Source organism: Typha angustifolia, chromosome 7 (assembly GCF_048772165.1).
Source record: "Typha angustifolia cultivar Huaian chromosome 7, ASM4877216v1, whole genome shotgun sequence".
NCBI classification, from domain to species: Eukaryota; Viridiplantae; Streptophyta; class Magnoliopsida; order Poales; family Typhaceae; genus Typha; species Typha angustifolia.
In genome coordinates, this window is record NC_133245.1 from 16794124 (window position 1) to 16807974 (window position 13851).

Sequence of the window (13851 nt, forward strand, 5' to 3'; positions counted from 1 at the left end):
CACACAAAAAAGTTAATAACAAGAATAGAGTAGGCAATCACAAAGCACAGTAGTTAGAACTCATCATAGAATACGAAAGAATGGCAAGTTAATAAACTAATCATCAAATTAGAACTACTGCCGAAGGTTCCATTTTCTGTATAAAGATCTATGTGGATTGCAGCTTCTAAAATTTACTCCCTGCAGTTCTAGTTTTTCCCGTAACTTAACCTACGGTCTGCAACTTCTTTTTAGAGTTAAAAACAAAAAGGAGTGATTCTGTAATACTTCAACCACAGGAACCAACACACTACCGTAGAAAACCACAAGAATCTTATTGATGAAAATGAAACCATGGACTTATTTCCAGAGTTGCAAATAACAGGGATCTTTAATCTTTAAAGATTAAAAGGAGCAACTCTAAAAAGCTGCAAACATGCGAACTGACTAGCATTTTCCACTCCAAGGATCGATTATATATGCCTGAAGTTCTTTGACATGAATTAAGGTAACTTAGTTACTTAAAAGATTAGTGCAAATCTCACAGACCATGATTTCCTTCCAGGAACCATGGAAAGTTAGAACCTTCACTAAAATCATGAATGCCACATCTCATATTGTTTATGATTATGGTTGATGAATTTTATTTTCATCTTCCATCCATAAAGTAAAGTATCTCATATTCTCATGCTTGAATTGATGCTCAAGGAGTATACCATACTGCTATGATCACCACCTACTCAACAAACATGTCTCAATTCAAATAGTGACAACAAAATGGGACAGATTAGCAGCAAAGGTTCATTTGGAGAGATGATCTGCATGTCCTATTTCAATTGCACAGTCCACCCCATCTTGTCCTTTGCAAGACCCATTTGAAGGTTAGTAAGCGCAGAGTAGAGTTGCTGAGATACAACACCAACTCCTCGGTCTCCATAATCCACCCTGCAACAACAAAGAGAATCAGCAAGAATTTCTAAGTTTAATAAATAACAACTCACCACTAATCAGGAAGAACCCATTCTTTTAATGACAATCAATTTAATAAATAACATAAATAAATTCACACAGAACTAAAAACTCAGAGATAATTATTTCTGGTTTAACTTTTAGCTAGAATAATATCAATGTATACTTTATTATTTTAATAGTCAGTATTATAATATTCGCATTTATCTGCTAAATCATCCGGCAATTTTTATTATATAGGCTGAAATTGAACATATATTTTCCCTAATTACAAGATACTTATTATTAGGAATCAAGAGCTAACTTGATCCATAACGCCAAAGTGAAAATGACAGTAGAGAAATCTAGATGGACAATCAGAGAAAAATGTATAAGTATAAGATCTACCTGGATTGGAACTCATGGGCAAGGGAACTTTAGGCCAAGGAACAAAATGCTATAAATATGAGAGACAAATTTGCAGGGAAGAGATCTTAGTATCTTACTAACATTTTTGTAGTTTTTGCTCATAAAACCACTGATCACGACTGCATATTTTTTCCTACAGTTGGAAAGTGTAATCGAACGGGATGATGATAAATTTGATATATACAGTTCGTTCATCTCCAGAACTAAATTAGGACAAATTATATGAAGCTAACCACAAAAAAGGATGCTATTTTGAATCTTCAAACACAATATATATAGGAATAAAGTGAATACTCAATTCTATTGACTTGATAATTCATATAAAAGGTGGATTAGCAATTGCCTAAACAGGATGCTCTCATAACTATCAACCTAAAGACAGGTAACACAAAAATGCAAAATGCTTGAATGGACCTTTTCGTTTAAGAACTTCATCAAAAAGTATTTTCATAAGAAATTCACTCAATTAATTGACAAGAGTTTTTATCATATTATCAGCATATCTACTAAATATAACTACTTACACCCCAGATAACTGAGATATTCACCTTGTACCAAGGTACGTTATACTTCCCACAGGGGATACGACAACAGCTGTTCCTGTGCAGAAAACCTCATCAGCCTCAAGCAGCTCTTCTACTGATACAAGGCGCTCTTGAACCTGCAAATATTTAGGCTTTCCACAGTAAGAAAAGAAAATGACGCTTAAAGATAGCTTACTTTTGGCATCATTCAGAGGTAAAATCTGCCTCTAGATTGATAAATGTCAAAGAAGACCCCTCAAAATGTCCTTAAAGTCTAAAGCATGTCCTCATAGGTAAGAAACTCTGACAAGTAGATATTGATGATGTTTGCTACATAATGATTGAATTGGAAAACAAAGAAACCAAAACAAAATTGACCAGTAAAATGCTCCACATAACAACCACATATTGATCTACAACAACTAGTCTAGACAAATTTATTCTTAAAAAAAACAACTAGTCTAGACAAATGAATTCCAGAAAAGTTAAGTGGAAATGCCATAAAAGTCCTTCCAATTATATTATTGAGTGAGAAATAGTACCTGGAACCCTTGACCGCGGGCAACGTCAATTATACTTTTCCGTGTAATGCCAGGCAGGATAGTTCCTTTTATTGCTGGGGTCGAAATAACATTATCCTGCAACCAAGATAGCAAAAGTTTGGAATACAATTCATATGCAATGACAAAAGATAGATATATGGACAGCTTGTCCATCCTTGAAATCGAAAATGAAATGCAAAAGGGAAAATAGCTTCAAAAGAGAAGCTGCAAATTAACTACAAATAAATTAGTAAAAAAGATTCGATGGGCCTCAACACTGTATCTCTATTCTGTTATAATGGAGAGGTATGCCAAGAGGCAAGAGGACAGTATCCTCAAGTCATAATTCCCACAGTCCAACCAATCTACAGTCAAGAGAGTTTGAAGCCCTTATGTTTGGCCCCTTTCATTCTTTACATGAATCTGAAACTAAGCAGCTAAGAGAAAAAAGAAAAACAACAAAAGCTGTTATTTGTTCCAAACTCAGATTAATTATCAACACCTTGTTTCTTCTCTTTCATATGGAAGTTGTAGCTCAAAGTCGAGTCTAGCTTTTAAGTTTACTTTTTAAAATACTTCTAATTTGGTTACAAGTTACAACATATATACTACAATAATATGTTCAGTACAAACTTTTTCTACTCACTACTGGCCAAAATACCATGCATATAATGATGATAAACCATGGTTATTTAGCATCGTTACTTTCTCATATTCATACCTTGACGACAAATACATTACAGGAAGACACTTCCTCCAAATACTTCTTGTGAATAGAGTCCAAGTATAAAACGTCAGAATAGCCATTCTCCTTGGCTATTTTTTGTGCTTTAAGAACCTACATGTGAATCAAAAGAAAGTAGTAGGCATTAACACGTAGATAGTTGAACACAATGTTCATAGTGGATACTCAATAATGATAAAGTTAACATCTTTTGTTGGCATTAAACCACCACATCAATATGTATTCAATAACATAAACCAAATGGAATACTAGAAAACACAATATATAGAACCAATTCCAAAAACATAAACCTCATATGGTTTAAAATTAATTGAGAACTACTTTCTACAAGATAGAGGGATGTAAACCGTTTAAGCTCTCCATGCATATAGGATTGTAATCGAGCCGAGCTTGATCAGACCTAGCTTTGATCGAGCTTGAATTGGAAATAATTTCGAGCCTAGATTTGTGATCAAGTTTAAATTGAAATCATTTCAATTCGAGCCAATTTTGAGCTCGAGCCTAAACGAGCTAACTAATAAGCAATTTCAAGCTTTAATCAATTCAAGTACATTTCGAGTCTAATCAAGCTTGAACTAAATTAGACTTGATTTAGGCTTGAATCAAGCTTAAAATAAGGTATAATTCAAAAATATAAAGTAGACAATATTACTCATAATTTATATATATATATTACAATTATTTCTAGTCTTATTGAGCCTAGTTGAAAAAGCCAACTCATGATCAAGCTTGGCTTAGCTCATTTATGATCCGAGCTTTGATCGAGTCTTATCAAAGTGAGCTCAAGCTGGCTTGATTATTTTGAAGTCCTATATGCATAGCTGCCTTTGAAAATCTCAGCCTAAGCTTGATTTGGTTGCAAATCAAGTGAAGTGATGCAGTATGCTTGCAAATAAAGCGAAGTGATGCAGTGCGACTTTAATCTATGACGACTACAACAAGCCGTTAAGATGATCTAATAGTGAAATATGAGTGCACAGGTTGACCCTATATCTAGTCAGACCTAATACGCTAAGATGATATTCAAGAGCTCCCAAAAAAAAAAGAAAACAAAACGAACAAGCAAAATTAAGCTATTCAGCCAATAAACAGCTTCATAGCAAAGTTTGTTTACTTTGTCTACAAAGGAACCTCCCACAAGGAAATCCTTCAAATTGCTAGAAAGTTGTTGAGGGCACTTGTAGGATCCGTTCTAATTAATTCAATTGCCTGACACCCTTAATTTCTACAAAGGCTACACTAAATAAATAAGGCCTACAGGTTTTGGATTTCTGGAATTTCTTGGATGTTAAAGGGAAGAGGATGATGGATTGGAAGAATAAGAGTGGCGGGTAGCTTTTTATCCAAAGATTAGAAAGGGATCTATTTTCTGCAAATTTTTTGCAGCAAATCTCTACTTTCCAAAGCCCTACAGATGACATATCTGCAAAGGAATTTTTGTATTAGGTTGATACTAGACATAAGGCAAAGAAAGATTGAAACGGAAACTGAAAAAAAGAAAGATGAAAAAGGATAGACAACAATAAGGGAACTTGGTCTGACTCACTGGAACACTTCTAGAGTTTAATCAGCCAACGGATCAATCTGAGCAAGAACATGGCAAGAAAGGAAGAAAAGGAATAAAAGTCCCTTTTATAAGAAAATTTTCATCAAAATTCTTTAATAAGAAGTGGAAGGGGCTGGCTCCTTAATAAACTCAAGTTTCTAGTCTAAATAATCAAAAGAAATGTTATCTAGGTAGTATGAACTTAATCAACCACTAACTAGTAGACTTGTAAGACCCCAAAAACACCTTAAATCAAGATTAGTCATGCCTGCATACTATAGTAACAAAAATATAAGAAAAAAAGAGAGACAAATAGCTAGATGACAATAAAATTACTCAAATAGATAAAACCCTCACTTGTTCTAGCCCAAACTAAGTTTAATCATATGCGCAAGCGAAGGCCACTTAGGTGCCTCCAATGCTTCTCGCATGGCCCATTACTTTATCCACATCACTAAGCTCAACCCTTGTTTAAAGATTGAAAGTTGGAAAATTTCGAGAGAGCATCAACCTTAAGCCTTGTTTAGTTTAACGCTAAGCCCCGAACTGGATAAGTTGGTCTTATCTCTTAATCTTGATTTTTTAAAAAGTAAAATTAATTAGATATGGAAAAGATAAAAATATATTTAGTTACTGAACAAATTTAGGAATCCTTAAACTAGTTCAGGGAGGGTCTCTAAACTTAAAGCAAATAAGGCCTAAAGATCTTCATAGTTCAAACTTCAAATATCTACGGTCTTGTTTGCTTTGAGTTTACGAACTCTCCTTGAACTATTTTAAAGACCCCTAAATTGGTTCAATAATTAAACATTTTTTTATCTTTTTCGTATTTAATCAATTTTACTCTCCAAAAAATCAAGACTAAGAAATGCGATTAACTAATCCTAACCAAACAAGGCCTAATGAACCAAATTGGAGTACCATAGCATGAACTCGAGATCTATTAAGTCCACTGAGCTAACCTTCAACTACTCATTCACAACCATCATATGATCTCATACTTTCATGATTTACCACACAACATCTACCAAAACAATTTATATGTTCAGTCATTTACTTTAAATTAGGTATGCGTTCACAAGTTTATTATGCCAATGTCTTCCTTTCATGAGTTATGGCATTACAATTTACAACTTGTTTTTAAGTACAAACAAGGTCCCTCTTTGCCTCTATTATTATTTTTCTATATGACACAATGTATATCAACAATGCCACATTTGATACAAATCAGATTTGAACCGATCCGTTTACAGAAAAATTCTAAAAATGTTATCGGATGTAGCCTCGTGAGTCACATATCTTGGCTTTGGAATGAACTGATTCCAAGATTGGGATAAAAAATATGAAGGAAATAGTGGATAAAGCTCGAAACCGGACAAAAACTGATAATTTGACATTATGACAGTCGTCGAAAGGTAGTGGACAAAGGTGAGGTGGCGGAGGTCGGCCGTATGAATGGATGACTCGTGGAGGTAGAGGGTGGCCAGGAGTTGGAGATTAAGATTCTCGATTATATATACTCCTAGGAAAATAAATGAATACGATTAATTTACTTCTACTCCTAGGTTTCCTTTATGACTACTCCTATGCTACTCTTGCTCTTACTCCTAAGATAGTCTAAAGCTAAAATATAATTCTCAATGCTTGGATTCAATGAATAATTAAACAAATGAGCCTGACACCTCTTATATATAGGTTGGATACAATAAGTTATACTAAGACTAATCCTAAAAATTTACACGATTTGAACTAGGATTACATTATATGTTTACATGATTTAACTAGGATTTACCTTAAAAGGCTTAGATGACTTAACTATAATTATCTTAAAAGCTTATATGACTTAACTAGAACTATCTTAAAGACTTACATGACTCAACTAAACTTACCTTCAGTCTTTACATAAGAGATAATTCTGAATTAATTAAAAAATAAATAGACTAAATCCATTGAGCCTAATATCCCCATTGACATAATCCAACCAAGCCCGATTTGCATCAACATTTCACTAGAATATTTGTTTCTAAGCAATCCTATATAATAAACTTGTTTAAAAAAAAAACTTTCTCAATCCTACATCAGCATAATCAATATCCAAGAAACAATAAAAAAATTTGCAATATACACAATTTGACCAGATAGTTATATAACGAAAATAAGATAGAACCCCCAAACATAACAACAAAGACATGTGTCCACTGTATAAAAAGATTATCAGCCATAGGTCCATAGAAAAATCTACTACTAGAATTCTAGCAATGAATCACAAATAGATTAACCAGTTTTAATAGGTCTACTTACTGAAGCATAATTCCCTATAGTTTTTACACCTCCAGTTCCACCAGGGGCTGCACGATGAAAGTCATTTTCAACTATCAAATTGATAGGCGCTAAGCCCTCCTGAAATTACATAAAAGGTAAGCAATCAAATGCAGCTTCCTGTTAGCATCTACCTTTGTTTCTAAGAAATAAATTTATTAGAAATCAGATTTCAGAATAAATAGAAACTGCACAGATACCATTACCTATTTATACAATGGCAACAACCATGTTTTTATTTGTCAATCCAAATAAGGAGTTAAAGTTTAAAGCACTACAAGTGCAATTCAAATGCAAAATCAGAAAAGGACAGATGACCTGACAGTTGATTTCTTGAAAGACTCTGATCTGTATAAGACCCACCAAAAAAGGGATAAGGGTTGGGAGAAGGCTGAGGTGGCGCTTGTGACTGTAGGTTTCCTCAAATGCAAAACCATAAAAGGTAGTAATCAGTATATTAACTCTTGATGAACAAAGTTAAAGGGTCATTCTATTTCCATTCACCAAAAATTTTGGTAATGAAAATGATCTTACATTCTACTGTGCCATTCCTAGAATCAGCCTGAAATTCATATTTACGACAACAATTGCTTTCTTAAACATATGTCTCACTAAGCAGATCAGATACCAAGTGTCATCACATACATAATTAAGTAATCAGGAACTATGAATCTATCCCCATTCAACTTCCAAGGAGCAGAAGAACTGTAATCCTCCAATGTCCCTGACCACCAAATAACAGAGGTAGTTATACAATATACCTAATGCTAATCATCAAAATACTATGAGGCTAGCAAGTTGATAGATGCTCCATAAATTGAAGTATTCCATTGCTTCATATAAGATTATAAGATCTGACAAATTTTTGAAATACCTCCTTGAAGATGGGCAAAGGTAGTCTTGTTACTAAGATATGCACGTTTGTACCTTAGGACCCCACATGCCAATCTACTATGTCATTAATCCCATATAAGTTCGTATGGAATAAGTTAATGATTTCCTCATTTTATGTGAGACTCTTTGAGGGGTCCTCAAAAATAATGAAGGATTTGGAATTTAGAAAGACTTTCTCGACTCTGTCTGATGAGAAGTTGTATTTAGAACATACAAGGAGAAAAAAAAATTACATACTTGTTATTACTTCTCATTCTTCAATTACAAAGCAATAGACTCTTTACCAATTGTAATTTGCTGTCCTCACTACTGTATGATAATAATTTCACAAAATGATTTTTAGCAGAAGAAAATAAATGCTATACCAGATAGATAATTATTGAGAAACATATGTCTAAAGCATACCATATGGTGGTAAGAAAAGCAACATAACTAACCTTAAAATAATTACCAACAGGAGAGACAAAAATAAGAAATGTGTATTCAGGGGCAGGTGCAAGACCAAGAACTGCCCCACTTCCCATAAGCAGTGGCCTGATATACAAGGAACCTTTACCAGTAGGTGGTATCTGCATTAGATTACTGAATATTATTATGAAAAAGAACTTGTATGCTAAATCTGTTTTGAAAGTTTAAAAATCAAATCACTTACCCAGCGCTTATTTGCCAAAACAGTTAACTTTACAGCATCCACGAATTGTTCAATACTTGGTGCAGGCATACACATTCTTTCTGCACCAATTCTCATCCGTAAAGCATTCTCCTCTGGGCGAAAAAGTAGAATTGATCCATCTTCTTTCCTGTATGCTTTCAGACCTTCGAACAACCCCTGAAAAACCAAAAGAATCTATTACTTGAGATAATTTGATTATGAAAATTAAGGCAGCATTCATTCGAGCAGATGAGCTGTAGAACTGTTGGAGTCAAAAGTTCTGCCTTAAATGCTTAAGATTGGTTTTCCTGATGTCCAGTGCAATCAACATAAATAACTCTTCTAAGCAATCCTGTTTTCTAATAGAAGATCTTGATGACTAGGGTTTCAATAAATTTGTATTTGTTAGAATTGGTGGGACATAAACTAGGCACTGCAGGTATCTACTAAATAGTCCCTGATGAAAAAGGGCTGCGACTCCTCCATATAAAACGTAGTTCTCAAAATACTAAAAGACAGGAACCTATGAAGGTCTCTGATAAATTTGAAGGCCTAACGTGATGCAAATAAAAAAAATTGCTTCCTTTAGTGAACCATGACAAACCTGAGATCTGGCTGAGCCATTTTAGGATAAGAACAAACATGCTCATAATTAGAAGACAAAAGGATATATAATAAAAACATTGCAAACCTAATTTCAAAAATTACTCTGTCAAATAAGGAGTAATGGTTTGAAAAATCGGCTGAAACCAAAATTCAAACTATGGTAAGGACATTCTTATGATAATAAAATTTTCAGTCTCACTAACCTGGCCATAATTAAGGACCCCAGAAGATGGATTTAACTCAATAGGTCCAAAGCACTGTAGTTCACCTTTGCTAAATATTCCATCTGAAGAGCACTTCGTAACATACATATAATCTGTAGGCACTAGCCCAAATCCGAGATTCTCCCAATCTAAATCGACTACATCAGAAGTCTCCCTGTCAAAACACTTGAAAGTTACATCAAGTGCTGGCAGTAAAGCAAAAGAACAACTGATGCACTAGGTGGGAAAAATATTTGCATAAGAAAGTACTATTCCAAGTATTCAACTATCCCCTCTCGCCATGAAAACTATTGTGTTTCTCACTGAAGTAATGAAGTTAAACGCAAATAACTAAAAACGCAGGCTCAAACATAATTATTTCAGCGAACTTCATGAAACCAACAAGTTTACTACAACAAAAATTCAGATATAAAAGTACTCATAAGGCCATAACACAAATAACTGCAAAAGAAGAAGAGGAAACCTGAGGGGAACCAGAAGATTTCTCCAAATTATATCTGCTACATACAATGTTTTCCATTTCCACCAGCAAGCACACCACGTAAATAATGGTATCACAAGACTACAGTTTGTCTTCTAACCAAATCATCAAAGAGTAAGAAGTTGTGCATTTGAATGACAACACTGTTCATGAAAAAACCTATTCTACTATTAGGTTCCCTATTAGTCCTCTTACTGCAGATGTGCATATAGGACTTAGTAAACAACACACTGTTTCAGACAGACTAATAAGGTTAACAAGGCTGTGGATTAGTCATGAATCAGCTGAATGCCATTTTCAAAACACTAAATATAATGAGAAGCAAAGGAGACTAAAAAATGTCTTCAGACAAATTACTCAAATGTATAAACATATCGGCTATTGCAAATTGGATTTGGGTCAAATTCAGATTAAAATATTATTATAGAAAACTTAGAGGATAGTGCCTCAACTGTATATATTCAAATATCATGGTAAATAGTAATGCATAAAAGTAAACTATGAACGTATAAACTTACTTGTTGAATTAGTCAATTTGCAGGTCACAGCCCCTTTCACTAGCATGGTTAATTAATACTCAGGAACTAGCAAATTGTATTAATTAACAAGGTTTGCTAGTTCCTGAGTATTAATTAACCATGCCAGTGAAAGAGGCCATGACCTGCAAACCTGGAACTAAAAGTTTATTCCATAGACTAAAAGTGCCACCATAAAAAGTTCAAAACGTCATCTCCTTCCCTAAAGGAAATTTAAAATGGATTGAATCTTTACAATAATCATCAATATCACACCAAAGCTTCATTCAACTAAAAACAAGATGAACTATAAAGCATCTCAGAGTTGAGAAGACTCTAAAGGAAACTATTTATTGTAACCGGGTTGATAATAAGACTAGAAGTCAAAATACACTTTCTCCACCTCTAATGAGAAGGGAAGGGAGCTTTACTTCATCAAAAGGGAGCTATAACACTTCTTTTTTCACTGTAATTGGGTGAGAACTGAGAAATTTGATAGCTATCTGCTAGTGGTGTTTGTTTCTAAAAGTTAAAATTGCATCTACAAATATATCTAATCAAATGGACCTAGGAGAAAATAGTCATAACAAGTTTGCAAAACAATATATCACATGAGACATCATAGTTCAAATACATACTTGTATGTACTTGATACAGTAGCTTCACATCTTGTCACGCTAGGAGTCTCCAGAAAAAGAGAGAACATAGGATTAAGCTTATTTTCAATCTGCAAGATATGCAAGAAACCCAAAGTATATCATGAAACATGCTTTGCACACCTAAATTCCTGCAATGACTTGAAATTAAGAACTAAACTACAAATGTAACGGTAAGTGAAATATTCCAAAGAACATAGTACACTTCAACAAATCTAGTTATCTGGTGTTATCTCATCATTATTTGTCCACCTTCCATTGGATTTCACCCCCTCCTTTGCATCACGTGGCACTCCTTTCTCAACCGTATCAATGGAAAACTTCTAACTTCTTAAAAGAATATGTGCAGTGATATAAGTAATCCAAGCTAAAGAATGAAAATAGTAAAGGTGATTGCTTGAACATGAAGAATGAAAATAGTAAAGGTGATTGATTGACCATAAATTTGAGCTGTCAATTCTTTGTTTAACCCAATTACAGTTCACTTTGACTGCTGTATGTCATTGGTTAAAGTATAGACTTGATAAACACATGGGCGCCTCTCAAGAGTTCTCAAGAGTCAAGACATGGAAAGGCAAAACGAAGTAAACAGATGGTACTTTTCCGATGCACCCCAGTCAGCCAAACCAACAACAATCCCACAAAATGTTGACAATAGATCATAAGAAACTATTTGTTTGACTGATGCATGCCGCATGAGGGGGTACAAGTTCTGGAAGGAACAAAATGATTCATGTTACACTACAGTACTGTTCATCTAAATAATAGGAATCTCTAGGATATTCCTCCGAGATTTTATCGCTGAGCAACCTGGATGTCCGAGAAAAGGAAACAAGCATCTTTTTCGCCGAGCTTTATCCGTAGAATCTGAAAAGAAGGCCCCAAGATTGCATTTTGATTCCAAGAATCATATAAAAGTATAGGGCTCTATCTATCCCTAAACTGCAAACTCCAAATAAACAGATTTACACACGGAAGAGTGCATCGTCGAACACATCAAGAAAAACGGGGACTGGAAAGCGGTCGAGATTGAATCCTGAAACCACCACCTCAGAGGAGAAAAGGAAGCAACGGATCGAAGGGCCTAGAGAGAAGAAATCAGGATAGGATAACCGAACCTTGTGGAGCGAAGATGGAGGGAAGAGGAGACGCCTTCGGCGGTTGGTGGCGAGGCATGCGGAAGGGAGAGAAGGGGATGCGAGGAGGCCGCTATGGTTGGCGCGGAACCGAGGGATGATGAGGCCACACTCCATTGCTTTTGCTTGTTACTCTCTCTTTCTCTCTCTCGCTCGCTCTCTCTCTCTCTCTCTCTCTCTCTCGTTTCGTCTTCGGGGTTGAGGAGGGATTCGAAAGCGAGCGAGAGGGTTCGGAGAAGGAAGAAGAAGAAGAAGAAGACGGCGTGGTCTTTGACGTGATGATATATGAAGCAAGTTAACACGAGTCAGTACCAAATCCAAGAGCGTGCGTTGCACGTGGTATGCACCTGAAAGGCTGAAACTGAAAAAATAAAAAGGTCGACGTCACCGGAAGAGAGACGTGGTATATACGTTTAAAAAAGAAAAAAAGAAGTATCAGAATTTTTATTTCACGCCCTACATCACGTGTTAATTGCGGTTTTACACCTTCCTTTTTCTCTACTAAAATAATTCCACCTTTCCTTCTTCTCTTTTCTCCATTAAATCAGTAAAGCACATATTCCGGGGTGTTTCCTTCAAAATCCAATGACCAATCTGAATTAGAGGTTGTTCTTCATGGTGCTGTTTACTCTTTTATCAACCAAGAAAAAGGGAAGAACATTTGTGTCTATTGCCATGCACACCGGATTCCTCGTAGATATAATATAACTAAGAGTGTAACAAATGAGAAGATAGCGGTGATATTTCTTCAATCACATATAAGTCTAATCCCGTGGAAAACCCGTTAGTCCTAACGAGTTAACCGAGTTGAGGACTGCATTGGGGTACATTTTGAGATCCACCGAACACTACTAAGTTACATACGTCGCACGGAAGTGAAATTGCCAATAGAAAGAAAAGATAAATAAATGTCAATAGGGGGATCTTTCGTGTGCAGTGATGCAAGTAATCACGATTCACGACAAAATGCACGAGGGGATTGACAGTGGAATACTTATCCAATCAAGATGAAAAGATGAAAGAAATACAAGAAAATCGATCCACGGGTAGCAGCAGGCTTGTAGCTCTTCGTGCTAAATTTAATTTAAGAATCTATTTATATAACATATATAACTTAACTATCTAATATAATTAAATCCACTATACTTTATAATCTAATCATCTATAATTGTCAGCTTAATATCATTTAGTTTCAGAATCCAGATCAGACCTTGTGCAAACCTTGGCTCGGATTCGAGTGGAAAAGAATTTTAATCTTGATTATTTTTGAAAGGGTTAAATCCAATTCGATTCAATATTATTTTGGCTACAAATTAAGAGTTTATTTAGTTGTAAGAAAATAGAGTTTAATAAAATATATCACTTTAATAATTTTTTGTAATAGAAAATTTTTTGTTTAAATATGTATAGATAAATAAGTTAAAATTTTAAGTCCAAACCCGACCCAGAGCCAGTCAGCCTTACAGTTTTTAGTTCGGCCCGGCCCGGCCCGGCCCATTGGGTAAAGAAAACTTGGGCACGACCTAGAATAAGTGGGTCGGGCGGTTTGACCGGGCATAGAGGCGACCATAACGCAAGTATATATCGGGTGGGCGTCCTGAATTCTTTCGAACCCGTTAATATGCAAATCGTTGATTCTTATCGGGTTTGGGGTT

General features: G+C 35.1%; 1 protein-coding gene across 1 annotated transcript; it reads right to left on the reverse strand.

The window, feature by feature from the left end:
* Positions 1-508: 508 nt before the first annotated feature.
* Positions 509-12449, reverse strand: LOC140762986 (branched-chain amino acid aminotransferase 2, chloroplastic-like). Its single transcript, XM_073100993.1, has 10 exons — positions 12179-12449; positions 11043-11131; positions 9388-9562; positions 8579-8755; positions 8364-8495; positions 7015-7113; positions 3144-3260; positions 2423-2518; positions 1905-2017; positions 509-924 (listed from the first exon to the last, which is right to left on the reverse strand). Exons 1-10 carry the CDS (start codon positions 12311-12313, stop codon positions 807-809), a joined length of 1251 nt encoding a protein of 416 aa, XP_072957094.1. The 5' UTR covers positions 12314-12449; the 3' UTR covers positions 509-806.
* Between the last annotated feature and the right edge of the window lie 1402 nt (positions 12450-13851).